The following is an 18,461-nucleotide window of genomic DNA, read 5'->3' as shown; positions in this document are numbered from 1 at the left end:
GGCTGAATAATATTCCATTGTATGTATATACACATTTTGTTTATCCATGTGTCCATTGATGGACATATGGGTTGTTTCCACCTTTTGGCTATCGTGAATGGTGCTGCTATAAACATAAGTGCACAAATAACTCTTTGAGACCCTGCTCTCAATTCTTTTGGATGTATACACAGAAGCAAAACTGCTAGATCATATCATGATTCTACTTGTAATGTTTTCAGTAACTGCCATACTGTTTTCTATAGCAGCTGCATCATTTTGCATTCCCAGCAATAGTGCACAAGGGTTCCAATTTCTCCCCATCCTTGAAAACACTTGTTATGTTCTGTTGTTTTGTTTTTATAGCAGCCATTCTGATGAGTGTATGTCACATTGGGGTTTTGATTTGTATTTCCCTAATGATTTGCAGTGTTGAGCATCTTTTCATGTGCTTTTTGGCCACTTGTTGATCATTTTTAGAGAAATATCTATTTAAGTCTTTTGCCCATTTTTAAATTGGGTTTGTTGTTGCTGAGTTGTAAGAACTCTTTATATATTCTTTTGTTGCCTGTACTTTTGGTGTCATATCCGGGAAATCCTTGCCAAATCCAACGATATAAAGCTTTCTCTATGTTTTACTCTAAGAGTTTTATAGTTTTAGGTCATACAGGTAGATCCTTTATCCATTTTAAACTAATTTCTATACAGGGCATAAGGTAAGCATCACTATACCATGTGAATGGTATAAATTCTGTTTCTGATTCTACATGATACAGTCTTGGGATTTGGGTTTCTCAGAGGAATTTTTTTTTTACCCAGTGATCGCAAGATCGCTAGAGGTAAACCTCTGCTGACCCTGGAGTAGTGGGCAGGGTTTTATTAGTTCCCTTTTCACCAAGGTGCCTAGCTTTATGAATGGGTCTGAGTCTCAGCTCCCCATATCGTTGGGTACCCGTGTGAGTACTAATTTCCGGCATTCATTAGGAGTTGCTTTAGTGTCTCTTTACTGGTCTAATCACAGCACACACATTTCCTCCTTATTCCTTGCTGCAGGGTCAACTGGTGTCCTAATTGTTCCTGTGTTCAATTCATTCTTCACGTCCTTCACCTGGAGATTTCACTTTTTTTCTTGCAAGTTCTGCCATGCATTTAAATCGTTGGTGCTGTTCTATTTTATGTGGTGTTTGCAGTAGAAGGGATTCCATGTGAACCTGTCATGTTGATGGAAACCATAACTCACAATAGCTTCTATGGTTCCTCTTACCCCACCTAACCACAGCCTTTGGAAGGAAGATAGGGACCCTGTCAGATCTACAGTCATGTTCCCCATACAGAGGTTCTATATGAGAACCACGAAGGCGACTTGTAAAATTCAGAGTCCATAACCCCAGACGCATGAAGTAGAAACCAGTTATGTCCCTACCCCATTCTCTCTCACAAAACCAAATCCTTTTTGCTTTAGTATGATGTGTTTTATAACTTTGTACTTATTTTCACTCTGTTCAGTGTCTATCTCACTCATGTGGGCATAGTTCACTCTGTTTTATTCATTATTAGATTTCCAGTGGTTGATTACAGGTGGTCAATAAGTATAAATGAATGAATAAATGTGTCTCTGGTTTTCATCCCAACACCACTCTTGGCCCAAGAGTTCAGAAAGCCCTGCTGTTTACACTAGCAGAGTTTTACCTTTCAAACAGTGTATGGTTGATAAACTCTCACAAATGACTAGGTGAAAACTCACCCAGGAATGTTCCCCACATCCTCCCAGACATAAAACCCCAGGCTCAGGACCAGACCCCGAGTTAGCACCTAGCAGATCCCATCCAGGCTTCTATCCTCATCACCTCACCCTCAGGTCTCCTCTTCCTACGTGGCAGGGAGCCGATCAGATACATTTGCTTCTCTAAGATGTTTGGCCAAACCTTAGGGCTGGAATACTACACTCTCAGCCAGCCTCTGGGAGTGGGCTCCAGAAGAGCAGAGAGAGCAGATTCCTGGACAGAATCACTTCTTGATCTTCCCAGAAAAGAAAACGTTCCACATTCTTGCCTCCTTTTAAATCTTAAAGTATTGTTATCTGACTGCTTCCATCTCTGGAAGGCCATGACTCAAATGTGACAACAGATAGAAAAATGCAGTGGGAACAGTGATGGCACGGCAGGCAGGGGTCAGTCCTTCTGGACAACCCCATCCTCTTGGCTGCAATCCCAGATGCATCCTTGGTTCACTCTCAGTTACTCGGAGAAGAGCTGCTTCCACTCTACATCTCATTTCATACACTACGAGATGTCTTGGTACACCTGGCAAAGGAGGCTGGGGTATGACCACAGACTGTAGCGCTCTTTAACTGATAGATTTTTGTAAGTATAAATACAGGGCATGTTTACTGTAGAAAATGGAAAATACTGAAATTCACAAAGATAAAAAACAAAGCCATTTATAGATTTCACACACAGTATAGGTACACACCCTCCATGTCTTTGTGCTCTGTATATTATGATTTTGACAAATTTGGATCATCTCTACATATGCTTATCCATCTTGCTTTATTTAGTTAAATTAGAGAATGAATTCTTCCTCCAAATTTCAACTATTCTCTATGAAACTTTTTAAAATATGATTTTAATGTATTTTATAGATGGATGTCCTATGATTTATTTATTGACTCTCTGCTAGAGATACAAGTCACCTCTTCACTGTAAGTTCTGAGGAAGTGAGTCACATGTCAAAGCATGTGCAGCTGACTGGATTTCCATTTATTCTTTCACTTAGGAATCAAGAGTTTAAGCCACTTGATTGCCCCACACCCACGCAGGGTGTAAACGCTCATGTGCCACAGCTGGAGTGTGCATCTAGGCTCACAACTGTGGGTTTGAGAATATGCAACAAAAGAGGAAACTGAGGAATGAAGACCTTCAGGACCACAATTACTGAATTTGACTTGGGAAAATACAGCAATAGATATAAATAGGCAGCTCTGCTGTGTCTATTGGTATAAAGTAATCAAATAGCAAAGTAGTGAAGTACATAGAGAAAAAAGTCTTAAGACAAAGACTCCCAGAGAGCCCCAGTTCCAGCTGTGTCACTGTGGAATGTGGCAATTCCCATGGGCTGCCTCCCAATGTCCTCCACTGTAAAATGTGGGCAATACATACCTCACAGTATGACAGGAAGGGTTTAGTCAGGTAGTGTTTCTGAAAGGACCCACACTTGTCCATATTATCTCAGTAAATCGGGCACATAATGGGTGCTCCCAGCAGGAGACCTCAAGTGTATTTGCATTCACAACTAAATACCCATACACCACCATATGATTCACCATATGTGTGTCTTAGTGAAATGTGCCCATCTTTGCAATAGTAGCTCAGAAAATTATAATTGCTGCTAAAAATGTGTTGGTGCTAAGTAGGTTTTCCATTGTTACAAAGATACTACCTGAGACTGGGTAATTTATAAACAAAGGAGTTGTTTACTCACAGTTACACAGGACTGGGAAGGCCTCAGGAAACTTACAATTGTGGCAGACGGTGAAGGGGAAGCAAGGCATGTCTTCACAAGGCAGCAGGAGAGAGAGAGGGAGGAGGGAGAGAGAGAGAGGAGAAACAGAGAGAGGGAGGAGAGAGAGAGGGAGAGACAGAGAAGGGGGGAGAGAGAGGGAGAGAGATAGAAGGAGAGAGAGAGAGGGAAGAGAGAGAGAGGGAGAGAGAGTGAAGAGAAAGAGGGGGAGAGAGAGAGGAAAGAGAGAGAAGGGGAGGAAAGAGAGAGAGGGAGGGAGAGAGAGAGGAGAGAGAGAGAGAGGAAAGAGGGGAACTGCCAAATACTTTAAAAGCATCAGATATCCTGAGAACTCAGTCACTGTCAGAAAAACAGCATGGGGAAACTGCCCCCACGATCCAATCAGCCCCTTCCAGGTCCCTCCCTGGACATGTGGGGATTACAATTCAAGATGAGATTTGGGTGGGAACACAGAGTCAAACCATATCAGATGAAAATTCTAAATATTTGTGATTTTAAGGCCACCAAAGCAGGCTTGACTAATGCCCAACCCCAATCCTTATAAATTTTACACATTTACACATTAATTTTTTCGTTTTTTTTTAGTTTTGAGATAGAGTCTCACTCTGCTGTTGCCCAGGCTGGAGTGTAGTGGCACTATCTTGGCTCACTGCAATCTCTACTTCCCGGGGTCCAGGCGATTCTCCTGCTTCAGCCTCCCGAGTTGCTGGGTCTACAGGCGTGTGCCACCATGCCTGGCTAGTTTTTGTATTTTTAGTAGAGACAGGGTTTCACCATATTGGCCAGGCTGTTCTCAAACTCCTGAGCTTGCGATCCACCTGCTTAAGCCTCCCAAAGTGCTGGGATTACAGGCGTGAGCCACTGCACCCGAACTACACATTAAATTTACACATGGATTCAGTGAGCCCATGATGCCCAGGACTCTGAGGACTGAAGAAGAAGGAGGCTTGAGCTGCTGTGAGGAAGATTTCAGCTAATGTGGAAGGAAGCGTCCTGATATTAAGGGCAATTTAAAAATGAAATCGGCAGCCACAGCCCCGTGAGTTCACTTTCCAAGTCAGGGACAAGGTCCAGAGGTGGAGTAGCTGGCGTATATGAGGCTGGTTCTTTGTTAACTTGGACCTGCTGGTCTGGGATGGCTGGAGTATGTGGGGTGCAGCCCCGGAGCACAGGCTGGGACCCATAAGACCTGTTTCCACTAGCACTGGGCCAAATGCCCTGTGTAAGGGGTCTCTGTTAGCCCTCTGGCAATAAAGCCAGGGAATGTTGTACCCAGTGAGACCCTTCTCGACTTCCTCTGGAGAGATGTCCATTTAGAGGCTGGAGGATGGAGTCAATGACCTGTCCAGGGTACTCCATGAAAGCTCACAAAGTTGGGGAGAAATAAGAGCTGGGATGTGAGAACAGAGGAAGGCAGGGTGAGAAGGAGGAGTGTGAGAGATAACATGGGCACAGACCTGGGGTTTGATGAGGGCATCACAAACTTTCAAGGCCCAGTGCAGGGGGCATCATGGAAGGGTGTCTGCTGGTTCCATGGGCTGGGACATTTTCCAGCCAGTGTTAAAAGCCTGAGGCACTCACAGGAGTGCTGACCAGGCTCCTGGCAGTGGCCAGAACCAGCAAGTAAACCTTTGTGATCTGGGACATCAGGAAACCTTTGTGATCAGGGGCCACATATGTCCCAGCAATGCCCGCCTTCAGAGCCTAGTTTGGCTTTCAGAGGAGGGTGGCCCTAACTACCTGGTTTTCTATTTCAACCCCGCTGAGCCGTCCGCAGTTAGAGGGGCTTCTGGGAGAGGGGAGACAGTGTTCTTCTAGAAACAGTGAAGCAAGTGACCAGGAAGTAGTGGGTTCTGGTAGCTTCACTCGGGAACACACATGGAAGGACAAGTAGAGGTTTCAGCTCCACACAGGAGAAACCTGGTAAACACCTGGGGTGCTGCAACTTTCTGGGTCTGCCTTGTGCTACAGTGAGCTCCCCATCAGAGCTCTGCAAGCAGAGGCAAGGACATCAAGAGGGTTCCTGCGTCTTTGAGCAGATGAGCTTTGCCATCACTGTCTAGTCTGAAATTCAATAATTCCATAAGCCAGGAAGCATCATCTTTCAACAGCTCAGCATTATCATCATTTATAGAGATTCTATAAAATAAGATGTTTAAAAACACTATAAAATCCATGGCCAATAATGAAGGTGGGAAGCTAGGTGGGAGGACTTCTACACAGAAACAAGAGAGGGAAATGAGCTCCACCGCTGTGCAAAAGCCCAGCACACATGGCTCTCACTTGCCTGCTCACTCAAAGCCCCCATTTCTTCTCCCCACAGATCCCTGAGGTTCATTTCCACTCTTGAACACCATCCCTGACTTTCCTCGGTACCTCCCCTGCACCACAGTTAGAAGGTGCAAGTTTGTTCCTGTAAAATGTCACAGCAAGGGAGGCAAGAAGGTGACCAACTCATTCCAATTTCCCCACAACTTTCCCAGTTTCAAAACTGAAAGTCTGGTGTCCTAATCACCTCAGTCCTGGGCAAATGAAGACAACTGGTCACCTTGGGAGGCAGGAAACTTACAGGCAGTCTTTTTCTTGGAAACTTGGGAGACTTTTAGGGAGCCAGGTATAAACACCAACACCTAGTAAAGAGCCTCGCCCAGTAGATACTCAATAAATGCTTACAGTAGACATTCAATAGATGCTCACTGAACAAGTGAGGTCCTGGCTCCATATCAGGCTCAGCTCCCAGACACATACCTCAAATGTACTGTGAATCAAAGGTACAGCAGGAAGTTTTCAAAGGGGCCTGTGGCACAAGTGAAGAATGACTTATAAAACAGTCTGAGAAAGAGATCAGTTTAATCCCATTCTGCAGTCTCTTTGGCAGCAAAATGAGAAGCAGGAGTATGAGTCTGGAAGCTGCTTTCTCCCCACCCTTTCTTTCCACTGCTGTCCCTTTTCCCCAGGCCCACAGGGCCTCACTGTGCTCCCTAGCTAGCTCCTGTCTGGTGGTGTCTCATGGGGCCTGGCTCAGGAATTTCCTGATGTCCACACCTCATACACCTGTCCCACTTAAATTATCTAGGTACCGTTCCCTCTGCACCTGACAAGCTGGCTGGGTGAGCCAACCAGATAAACTAGTTCCAATGTGAGGTCTGCCTGTGTTGTATTTCCCAACCTCAATTCACTGCACCTGGGAGTTCATACCTGGGATACCTGAGTCAGACACGCACACCTTCCTAGATCATCAATGTTACTCCAAGATTAGGAGAGAAATATGACATATTATTTGGAAACACATAGATTGTGGAGGACAATATATCATTCATTTGATTTTGAGATAAAATATAAGAGTATATCAAAGAAATGTAATACTCAGGAATCAGGCCACATCCCCAGGCATCTCTCCTCACCCCCTTGTCCTAACCCTACTTGGAAACTTTTTCATTCCCTTCTAGAACTCAGGGTCTCTTGGTGGGGCAGTTTGACAACCAGTAGCTCAAGGTAGCCCTCTCTGATGGCACAGGCATTTTAACTGAGGCTGTCTGTGTTCTAGGCCAGCGTTTCTCAAGGGTGTTGGATAGAGTGGTTTTCAGAACATAAACTAGTATGACCGATGTTTGGGTAAACAAAATGAAATCTGTCATCAGGACTCTCAGGTTCCCACAGGATTCTGGTAGTTTGGCACATTTTTGAAGGTAAGGGGCAGCCCTGGTGGGGGGTGGGAGGCAGTATCAAATGCTGAGCAGACTGAGTGTTTCAAAGGTCACAAGTCCTGGGGTTACTGCTCTGGCTGTGCTTTTAGGCTGTGCCTGGCTGGGCCTCCTGTGTATCCCTATAAGCCTCCATAGCTTTTCCCTTCAGCATATCAGGGCAAAGAGGCTAGAAAGGCAGGCTCAGGAGGAGGGCTGCTGGCTGCAGAGCATCATCCCATCCTTCAACCCCTCCTTGCAGTCTCAGAGGTCCTTCTTCAGTTTCATCTCCATCCTGGGGCAAATTTAATCCATCCCAAACAGTAAGACACACCCAGGGAATCAAGGTCATCTCAACTGAAAGGGCTGATCAAATACAATCCCAGTGCTTTTGTCAGATTTCATAACAGGTCTCCTAGAAGAGTCCAGACCAAAACTGGCCCTGCTCCTAGTCTCATCTCAGTCAGCAACTTAACATCATGAGATAAAAATCTGAGAGTCTGAAAGGACCTCAGAGATCACTGAGCTCAGGCCCAAATGCTGGTGGGCAAGAGAATCCAGAGCTAAGAGGCGTTTTGCGGTCATGGGAAGGAGAGGAGAGAGATGACCATGTGGGAATCCCTGCCTTACCAGTTATTGGATATGCGGCCTTCGGTAAGCCTTGGTTTCCTCAATTGTGACATGGAGATGCTGATATCTAACTTGCAGGGCTGTCATTAAGATTAGAAAAAGGAATATAGACTTAAAAATCAAGTTCAAGGGAAAAAACATACCAATCAGCTAAAGCCAGAAGAAAAGCTGGAGCACATAAGTACATAAGATCCCACTCGCTTACCAAAAGCAAGCTTTAAACCTGTTCTTAAATCTTCCTAAAAGCCAAAGTAGAAGGGAAACTGAACAGGTTATAAAACTTGGTATCCATAACATAAACACATACCATTGCCTGATAAAACCAAGCTTTTATCCAACTTCAGGACTTGCTCTACATTACTCACTATAGCCAAGATATGGAATCAACCTCAGTGCCCATCAGTGGATGAATAGGTAAGGAAAATGTGGCATGTATACACACAGAATATTATTCATCCTTTAAAAAGGTGGAAATCTTGTCAGTTGCTACAACATGGATGAATCTAGGGGACATTACGCTAAGTGAAATAAGCCAGGCACAGAAAGACAAATACCTCATGATCTCACTTAAATACAGAATCTAATAAAGTTGAACTCATAGAAGTAAAGAGTAGAATGATGGTTACCAGAGGCAGGGGTGGGGAGGGAAGGAGGAAACAGGGAGTGGTTGATCCAAGGTACAAAGTTTCAGATAGATGGGAGGAATAGATTTTGAGATCTGTTGCACAGCAGAGTGACTACAGTCAACAATAATGCATTATATATTTCAAAATAACAAAAAGTAAATTTCCAATGTCTCACCATAAAAAATGATAGCTAAGCAAGGTCACAATACATTAATTAGCTTGATTTAATCATGCCACATTGCACACATAGATTAAAACATCACATTGTACCCCATAACGTATACAATTATGCAATCGAAAAACTTGTCAATCAAAAATAATAATTTTTTAAAGAAAATAAAGATGGATGGACTCATCAAATAAAAATAAAGACTTGCTCTAGCTTCAGTAATTAAGACACGCTGGTACATAGATCAATGAAACAAAATAGAAAACCCAGAATAGATCCACACAAGTACAGCCAACTGATTTTTTGACAAAGGTGCAGCGGCAATTCAATAAAGGATAGTCTTTTCAAAAAAATGGCGGAAACAACTTGACAGCCATTGGCGGAAAAAAAAAAAAAAAGGAAAGAACCTTAACCTAAACCGTATACCCTTCAAAAATTAACTCAAAATGGAAAATAAGTTTGAATGTAAATGAGAAAACTTTTAGAATGAAATATAAAAGAAATCATTCAGAAACTAAGGTTTGGTGAAGAGTTCTTATGACATCAAAAGCAGGATACAGAAAATTGAAAGTTGGCAAATTGAAATTCATCAAAATTAAACATTTTCTCTGTAAAATACCTTGTTAAGAGGATGAAAAATAAGCTACAGTCTAGAAGAAAATCTTTTCAGACTGCATACCCAACAAAAGACTTGTATCTAACACATATAAAGAATTCTCAAAATTCAACAGTTAAAAAAAAAGATTACAGTTAGAAGATAGATAAAATATAAGAAAACACATTTCAGCTGGGTGGGTGGTTCATATCTGTAATCCCAGGACTTTAGGAGGCTGAGACGGGCAGGTCATCTGAGGTCGGGAGTTCGAGACCTCAGGTGACCAGTCTGACTAACATGGTGAAAACTCCGTCTCTACTAAAAATACAAAATTAGCCAGGTGTCGTTGTGGGCTCCTGTAATCCCAGCTACTCAGGAGGCTAAAGCAGGAGAACTGCTTGAACCTGGGAGGTGGAGGTTGCAGTAAGCCAAGATGGCAACATCACATTCCAGCCTGGGGGAAACAAGAATGAAACTCTCTCTCTCAAAAAAAAAATTGTTTTCAATGAAAGGAAATACAAATGGTAAATAAGCACATGAAAAGATGTTCAATATTACTAGCTATTAGGGAAATGCAAAACAAGACCATGATGAGCTGTTGCTATTCACATCTATTAGATTAGCTAAGATAAAAATGTGTGACAATACCAAATACTGATGAGTGTCACAGCAGCTGGGTCTCTCACATACTGCTGGTGAAAATGTAAACTGGTAGGATCACTCCAAAAAACAGTTCAGCAGTTTCTTAAAAATATCTCACCATGCAACTAACATATGACCCAGCAAACACACTCGAGCATTTACCCTAGAGAGATGATAATGTCCACACAAAAACCTTTACACAATTGTTCACAACAGCTTTATCTGTGATAGCCCACAAGTGGAAACAACACAAATGTCCTTCGATAAGTGAGCAGTTAAACAAATTATGGCACGTTCATACCATGGAATACTACTCAGCAATAAAAAGGAGCAAACCATTGATACACAAAACAACTTGGATGGATCTCAAGGACATAATGCTGAATTGAAAAAAGCCAATCTCAAAAGGTCAGATTGTATGACTCCATTTACATAACATTCTCAATGATAAAATTATACCGGTGGAGGATAGATTAGCTGTTGTCAGAGGTTACAGATGCTACAGTCACGGAAGGGAGGGGATGTGACTATAAACAGGTCAGCACGGGAGAAATCCTCATGGTAATGCAATGGCACAGACCTATACACACACTTGATGGCAATGTCGGTCTTCGGCTTTTGCTATTATGCTGTAATTATATGAGAGGCAACCACTGGCAGAAACTGAGTGATGGCTCGCAGGACCTCTAAGTACTATTTTTCCTATGAACTGTTATAAAAGAAAAAGTTTTTTTAAGAAAAAATTGAAATCAATCATTTTGTCTGGTACTAGGAGCTCAGCTGACCTTATGGTAGCTCATGAGGCCCCAGGTTCCACAGTGACAACCATCTGTGTTGATCTTGTGGGACACAGGCAGGTGCAGATTCACACAGCTGTGTCTTCATGTCCTTCCTCAACAGAAACAGAATGGGATGGTCAAGCACATGTTAGTGAACTTAACTTCAGAACAGGGGCCAACTAGCCCAGCCCTGCACAAGCTTCCTGATAGACTCATTTGCCCTGGGATGGCTGCTTCTCAGTTCCACCATCACTGGCTCTCAGGCTCTGGCACATAAATGGAGCTCTCTGCAGGCCAGCACTGCCACAGGCAGAAAGGGGATTGAAGTGAGTGCTGGGGCCGGCTAAAGACATGGGACCAGATAAAACTAAGTGGGAGTGGAGAAGAGGGAGAATGAAGACGGGCAAGACCAAGGGACCCCCTCCACTCCTCTGCATACATCCTGGCCTGTTACACAAGCAAGACAAAAGAAGACGAGGTGCCCATCTCAACATTCCAGTGTCACTTCTGGAGCTCTCAGAATGGAAAAAAAAAAACAGGTAGTCACTGTCACAACAAAAAATGAACAGAAAGAGGTGAAATGAGCTATGTATACTGCAAAACATACAACACTCTTCCATTTGTTCTGTGTGAGTACCACAAGAAGATAAACCAAAAGCTAAGGAGAGCTCTGAGCATCATCCAAGAAGAGGAGGTCTAAGGGACCTCTTGACCTACCTGTTCCCGTTTTTCTCTCTTCCCTTCTTCCTACAAGCAGGGGAAGCAGGCCTCTCAGGAGGCAGATGCCTGGGAACAGAACAACGCTGTCCTCAATGTTAGAGACACATCACCCCTGGGGAGGAGTGTGCATATCTTAGCTCACTGGGTGGGAGAAGGAATTCTTTGGCTCAGGGGATTCTCCTGAGAGTGTTTTCTGAGCATGAATCTGGTTGCTGGGATAGAGCGCTTTGCTCTGGAAACTGATTAGTTAAGCAAGCCCACAATGCCGCCCCATCGCTGGGGGTCAGAAGCCTAAGGAAGTGATGGACACAGGCCAACACAAAGTAATTCTTTTCCATTTTTTGGTCCTCCCAGGCCAGAAGTCTGCAGGGCCACAGAAGCCAAGCTGTGAGGTTTGCCTTTCCCTTCTTCCCACTATTCTCCTGCCCTGTCTCCACTGGGATGTTCCCTCCCTGATTGAATATACATTACTTCTACTACACTGGAGCTTTGGGTGTGTGATTTCCTGATATCTGGGAGCAGTCACCAACAACTTCTAGAAGATAACCTCAGTTTGGTCCTAAAGGCAAGTTTTATTTTAAGGAGAAACAGCTTCCTGAGGCTGCCAGGATAAGTCAGATGCAAAATCTGCCTCTCACCCCCACTCTCAGAATCACCGAATGAACCTGTTTTTAATTTAGCATTCTGGACGTCGAATGCTGAACAGTGATTGTGCAGCAGATCTCTGCTTCTTAAGGTTCCTCTAAGCCAGAGGCAACAGAGACTCTAGATTAAATCTGGTTTACTACTGCAGGAGGAGGCACATAAAATCCTCCCAAGAGCTGCCACACTCTGGAGATGAGCGTTATGAAGAAGTAAAGGATATAAGCCTATTAGCCATTGGGAGCATCCATCCTGCAGCCACTGCCGCTCCCCCTGGTCACAGCTGGGTTGTGTATGTCTCCAGGGCCCAGACATTGGGAACAAGCACATCCCTGCTAAACCAGTGTTAAGCAGCATAGTGTTGATGGTGAGGGCTGACTTGAACACAGGTTCAGGTCTTTGACTCTGAAGTGTCACATACCTGGTTCCTCTATACTCCACCCCCTGTTGGTTATGTGACCGATTTCACAAATCCTTGTTTTCCTTGTTATTAATGAGGACAATAATAATATCCACCTGATAGGGTTGTAATGAGGATTAAATATGGATAAAATATTTCCAAGGTTCCTGGTACTCATACACTCAAATACTGTTAGCCACTATTACTATTATTTTAATCATTCATATTATTATTAAATGTAGTATTTCTTAACTAGTAACTTGACTCACGGAATTGGTGGAACAATAGTTCCTAAATGAACATGGACAAATCCTATTTGTTGAAGCAAGAATTGATCTCAGATGGGTACCAATCCTGAGAGCACAGCATGGTTTACAAAGCTCTCTTCCTATGCCTCGTTCCACATAATCCTCATTGAGTGCCATGAGCTGGATATTGGTTAAATACCAGCTTTTTCAGGTAAGGGCCCTGAGGCCCCAGAAAGGTGAGAGATGCTTCCCTGAGTCATCCCATTAGTCGGTGGCTGGGATGGGACCTTGGATCTGAGTCTTCTGGCTTTATCCACTTCCCCTAAACTATATGGTATGTGGATTTTTGCAGTAATGTCCAAAGTCAATTGGTTAGTCTGTCCCAGCAACAAGGAACCGAGACAAATGACTGACCCTCTGGTTGAGTGTCCCCGTTCCCACCATATCACACATGTCCCAAGATATGTGCAACCCATCCCCCACCGTGGATGTGGCAGAACTGTTACAAGCCCTCTCACTGGCAGGAAATCTCCCTTCAAATAGCAGAGCTCCAGGTTATTGCCCACGAGGGAAAGATGCAAGTGACTCTAACTAATGGAATTCAAGATTTCAGATTTCCCTTAAGCTATCCAGGGATAGCTGGTAAGTGAAGTTAAGACTGATAAGTGGTTTCAGGCTAAGTGAAGTTAAGTGGAAGTCGCTCTAAACTCTGGTTTTACAATAACTATGGAATAAAGGAAGTGATGACTAACAGAATCTCATTTTTAGAGTCAAGAAAAACTCTTCACTGGTGTGAGTACTTAACTTCTTTAGGAGGCCAATTGGCCTGAGCCCAACCCTCAGTACGTGTGGCTAAATCATCGACACATGAGAAATCATCTTGTTTATCTAGATCTCCAAAGAAACTGCTGCCATAAACACTTATTTTAGGGACCCAAGGTGGGTCTACACAGATCAGTGTCCTTGAGCCTTGCCCTCACTGTCAGGAACGTGCTCTGGAACACTATCCCTCCTGCCCTTCTTGAAGAAAATGAAGGGAGATTGCCCCACCCTGGTTCCTGCAGAGGCCCCTTTTTTAGACCATCTAATCCTAGTCCCCACCCTTTCCTCTCAATTCCTAATTTATAAATACCAACGATTCCAAAATTCTCTGATCAAACTTCTCCAAAATGGTGGAACCAAAACTGCACACAATGTTTCCATCCTGGTCTGGCCAAAAATGAGGAGATTGCTTTAAATTATCTCAAAATTTCTGTTGCTTATTCATATCCAACTACAAAATCCATTCATTCTGTATTTATTGTGGTGCAGAAAGAGCGGAAGCAAGAGCGGAGATCCCAGTTGAGTAAGTATACAGGTGAGATCCACTCTGACCTCCAGATCCCTTTCTGTTGAACACCTATCGCCCATGCACGAAGACCCCCATCGTCCCTTTGTGTAATCTAGCTTCCCCTTAATTGCCCCACTGGAGGCTTTACCCAGTCCCATCTGATTGCATGGTTGTAGGAAACAACCTCTCTGCACCATGATCCCACCCTGACCAGAAGGGACTTTGTTGTAATCTCTGCGGTCTCCCACACCCTCACCACAGCAGCTTTGCCCTCTCAGGAGGTATCCTCCGTTGTTACTTCTGCCCATCCAGAATGGGCAAAAGAGCCTGAGTGTGGACTGAACCATTCCAGGTCCTCCTGGACCTGTGAGGGAGTGGGAAGCATTTCTGACCCCCTGGGGAAGGTGCTCTCATCTTACCAGCTGTCAACATCCTATCTATCTTCTCACCCCCTCCCTATAACTTGCCTGGTGAGTGGCACCTGCTTAGAACTTATTGAACCGTGAGAGCTGTGGTCTTCCTGGGACCATTTCCAGACCAAGGAAGCCAATCCAAGAACGCGGGTTGGTTGCCAGCCTGGGGAAGCTGCCCGCTGAGAGGGAATTCTCCACTTCACCGCGAGCAGCACAGCCAGGTAGCAGAGCCCCCCGCCCTGGTAGGAGAAGAAAGCCTGGGGAAGGAGAACATTCCTTCTGACACGCACCCCAGGGCAAGGGCGCTCGGACGAGGACCAGTCTGTCCCCCAAGGTGCCCGTGTCTCCCCACCCGCCCCCCGCACCTCCAAGCCCATCCCACTGATGAAGCAACTGCTCGCTGCGTCCAGAAAAGGGTTCCTTGAGATGGTCTTTTTCGATCAGCGAGCAGGACAATTCTCTAGCTCAGAACTCTGCCTGGAGTTGCCCCAGTAAGCAGTAAGCAGGTACTTCCCTTGTCCCATTACATACTCGGATGAGGGCGTGTGAACATCACACACACACACACACTCGCTTGCGCACACATTCACGCGCAACACACACTCCCGTGCACACACGCGCGCTCGCACACACACACTGGCAGACACACGCCCAGCACGCGTCGCTCGGGGAGGAGATAGGAGCGCGGCACGGGAGGGAGCCCGGGGTCCCCGGCGCATCCTGGCTCCGGTTGACAGACGCTGGTGCCGGAGAAGGTGCGCCAGACGCGCCTCCGGCCAGGACGATCCCGCGGACTCTGCTCACCTTAATGTTGCCGAAGACCGAGCGGGCACAGCGGCCGGCTCGGCTAGAAGAGGCGTCGCTGCCCTGGGGCTCGCCAAGCTTGGGTAGGAGCCCCATGGCTACGGGCGGATGGCGGGGAGCGGAGCTGGTGGGGGCGGCGGGCCCCGGGGCTGGGGCGTCTCGGGCTGGAGCGGCCGGGCGGGTGAGAGGCGAGCGCTGCGGCGGTGGCCGGAGGAGGTTCGTGGCGCGGAGACTGAGCCAGGAGTGCGCGCCCAGAAGTTTTATAAGTGGCCGCCGCCGATGATGAAACAAACGCGCTCTCCCTCCTCCCTCTTTTCCTCGGGTGTCAAAGGCGCTGCGAGCCCCCGCCCCGCCGCCGCCGCCGCCGCCCCCTCAGACAGGTGTGACGCCGCAGCGACCCGCGAGGCTTGACCGCCCCGGAGAAGATCCCGCCTGCCGGGAGGCGGAGAAGGAGAGAGGGAGGTGGCGGGCCCAGGGAGGGGAGGTGACGGCTGGAGGGGCAGGAGGCTGCAAGCCGGGAGGCCCCTGGGGACTGGCTAAAAGAGGGTGGGCGAAGCGAGGGTGGGTGACTGGACGGGATGGAGAAAGAGGTCGGCGGGGGGGAGGGCAGGAAGGCTGGGGTAGGAGGGGGCCCGAGGTGGGCGCTGGAGGGGCCATCGGGAGGCGAGGGTGGGGGTGGAGGGGAGCCCCGGCACCGCTCCCGACGCTCTTGGGGAGATTTACGGAGCCAGACTCTGCTTGTTTGCACTCGCAGAAAACCTGGGCCCTCAGTTCCGGTGATGGCTCTGAGACTCGCCGAAGCTCTGTTTGTGTTGAGGACTGATTTATATTTAAACTGCTCTTAGCGCTGGAGAGGGGGCCGGGTAACAAGGTGAAAAGGTGGGGGCTGGGCCCGAACTCTCCGGACCTGAGCCAAAGTAAACTCCAGTGGCTGTCAAGTGTCAGCATGGCTGGGTCTGGCATGGAGTGCTGTGGGGAGGGGTAAGGGGTGTGAGGGATGTGGACAAACGGGACGCACCCCACTTACCTCTTTCTCAGTGCTGGAATGAACAGAGGGTTTATTTTTTTCTCCAAGATTTTTTACCACCAGGATTCCAGGAGAAGAGACAGTGAGGCTTCTCAAGGGAAGGATTAAAAGGTTTTCCTAAAGCCGCTGCAGTGAGGAATCCAGCTCTGGAGGCGTTTTTCCAGCTCCCTCATTCCTGTCGTCCTGTGTGGAGGGAACCTCTCCAAGCCCACCCCAAATTCAGGAAAAGATGCCATCAATTCCCAGGAGGCTTTGGCCAAGATAAAGTCCAAAGGATAGATGGACCACATGGGCTTCTTATTTCTACCCAAGACCTGATAACCTTTCTGGGCCTGGTCTGGCCTGGGTCTGGGAGATTTTTCTCCACCTGCAACCCAAGGTCCCTGGACACAGCAGCATTCCAAAGCTGCTGAACAGTGGGCAGCCTCTGGCCGCTTCACTCAGCCACAGAGCGCAGTGCATTCAGACAGGCTTCCCACAGCCCGGCAGCAGCCCTAACCCCAGCCTCCGGTCAGGCATGAACTCCCGGTCCCATCTGTCCACTGGGAGAACATGGAACGCAAGGACAAATACCAGCATGGAGCACTTGGTATGTGCTGGGCGTTCCAGGCCCTCTGCTGAGCACCCACATGCATGATTTCATGAAGCCCCAACATTAGCCCTACAGGTCTAGATGCTGTTACACTCTGGACTCCACAGAGAAGGATGCTAGAGCGGTCTGCTGAAAAAGCTGTCTGGAAGCCACATAGCTAGCAAGTGGTGGAGCTGGACCCTGAATTCAGCCTTGCCTCACTCCAAAGCCCAGGCTGGAAGTACTGTGCCTTCTGATCAGTTGCCTGGTCCAACAGCCCCATTTTGCAAGTTGAACCAAACAGGGACCAGAAAACCCCCAGGCCAAGGTTACAGGCACCTTAGGGCTACCAAAGCTGGAGCTTCTTTCTCAAACCCTGAGGCCAAACTATGATCCTCTGGTAGAAACCCTGTGAGGATCAGCCTCTCCAACCCTCACCTAGTCCTGTTCCATTAACCTGGCCCTCTGCCTCCCATCAGTGCCAGCATCATCTCCAAAGGAAAAGCCTATTCAGAAATGTTTCATTGACCTTTACTGGGTGGAGTTCAGCTAAATGTAATGAAGAGCCAACCAAAATGACTTAAATGAGATTTATTGGTCTCTCATAATAAGAAGGCTGATAGTAGGTAGTCCAGGGGTCAGGACTCAGCCTTTCAAGATTCCTTAGCCTGTGGTTCCCAACCCCATGACTGGCTCATTGTCACAAGATGGCTGCTCCATCTCCAGCCTCCTCTCCTAATTCCAGGAAAGATGCCGAAGACAGGAAACAGGAAGGAGCCATACTTACATCAAGGGAGCACATCTCTCCCTTGCATGCACAGCTGGTTTTCCTTAAGTCTTCTTGGCCAAATATGGGTCACATAAGTACCCCCTGCAAAGGATGCTAAGAAGTATAGTTAACACTATTGCTGTCCTCTGAACACAACTGGGATTTTATTAGGGAAAAGGGCAAAAATAATATTGTGTTTTACATTTTCAACACTTACAAATGAAGTAACCCATTTCCTTTCAAGAGCATCCCCAGACTTTCCATCCTTAAATTTCAGCAAATATTTCCTAGTTCTGAAAAAATACAAAAAAAAAAAAAAAAAAAGGCTGGACATGATGGCTCATGCCTCTAATCCCAGCCCTTTGGGAGGCTGAGGTAGGCGGATCACTTGAGGTCAGAAGTTCGAGACCAACCTGGCCAGCATGGTGAAACCCTGTCTCTACTAAAAATAAAAAATTAGCCAGGCGTGGTAGCATGCGTCTTTAGTCCCAGTTACTTGGGAGGCTGAGGCAGGAGAATTGCTTGAACCTGGGAGGCAGAGGCTGCAGTGAGCCAAGATCCTGCATTCCAGCCTGGACAACAGAGTGAGACTCTGTCTCAAAAAAAAAAAAAAAAAAAAGCGAAACCACAAGAACATCTAGTCTCAAAGACCCTATGCTGTCGGGGTGGGAAACAAGAAGAGAAAGCATGGCTGTGATGTAGGAAGAAAGCCACTGAGCACTGTGATGTAGGAAGAAAGCCACTGAGCACTGTGATGTAGGAAGAAAGCCACTGAGCACTGTGATGTAGGAAGAAAGCCACTGAGCACTGTGATGTAGGAAGAAAGCCACTGAGCACTGTCATGTAGGAAGAAAGCCACTGAGCACTGTGATGTAGGAAGAAAGCTACTCAGGTGCTATGGGAGCATGAATATGG

General features: G+C 46.5%; 1 protein-coding gene and 1 long non-coding RNA gene across 2 annotated transcripts in view; one reads left to right on the top strand and one right to left on the bottom strand.

The window, feature by feature from the left end:
* SLCO2A1 (solute carrier organic anion transporter family member 2A1) overlaps positions 1 to 15,413 on the bottom strand; it is a 92,549-nt gene extending 77,136 nt beyond the window's left edge. The window contains exon 1 of the mRNA XM_035277736.3: positions 15,180 to 15,413. Within this exon, the coding sequence (XP_035133627.1) occupies positions 15,180 to 15,275 (96 nt within the window). The 5' untranslated portion in view covers positions 15,276 to 15,413. The remainder of the gene's footprint in view (positions 1 to 15,179) is intronic.
* On the top strand, positions 15,017 to 17,788 carry LOC128930020 (uncharacterized). The gene is made up of 2 exons (XR_008477488.2): positions 15,017 to 15,262; positions 16,255 to 17,788. It is a non-coding gene; the product is annotated as an uncharacterized LOC128930020 (long non-coding RNA).
* The last annotated feature ends 673 nt before the right edge of the window (positions 17,789 to 18,461 follow it).

Source organism: Callithrix jacchus, chromosome 17 (assembly GCF_049354715.1).
Source record: "Callithrix jacchus isolate 240 chromosome 17, calJac240_pri, whole genome shotgun sequence".
In the NCBI taxonomy this organism is placed as follows: domain Eukaryota; kingdom Metazoa; phylum Chordata; class Mammalia; order Primates; family Cebidae; genus Callithrix; species Callithrix jacchus.
This window is presented reverse-complemented; position numbering and strand designations above follow the sequence as displayed.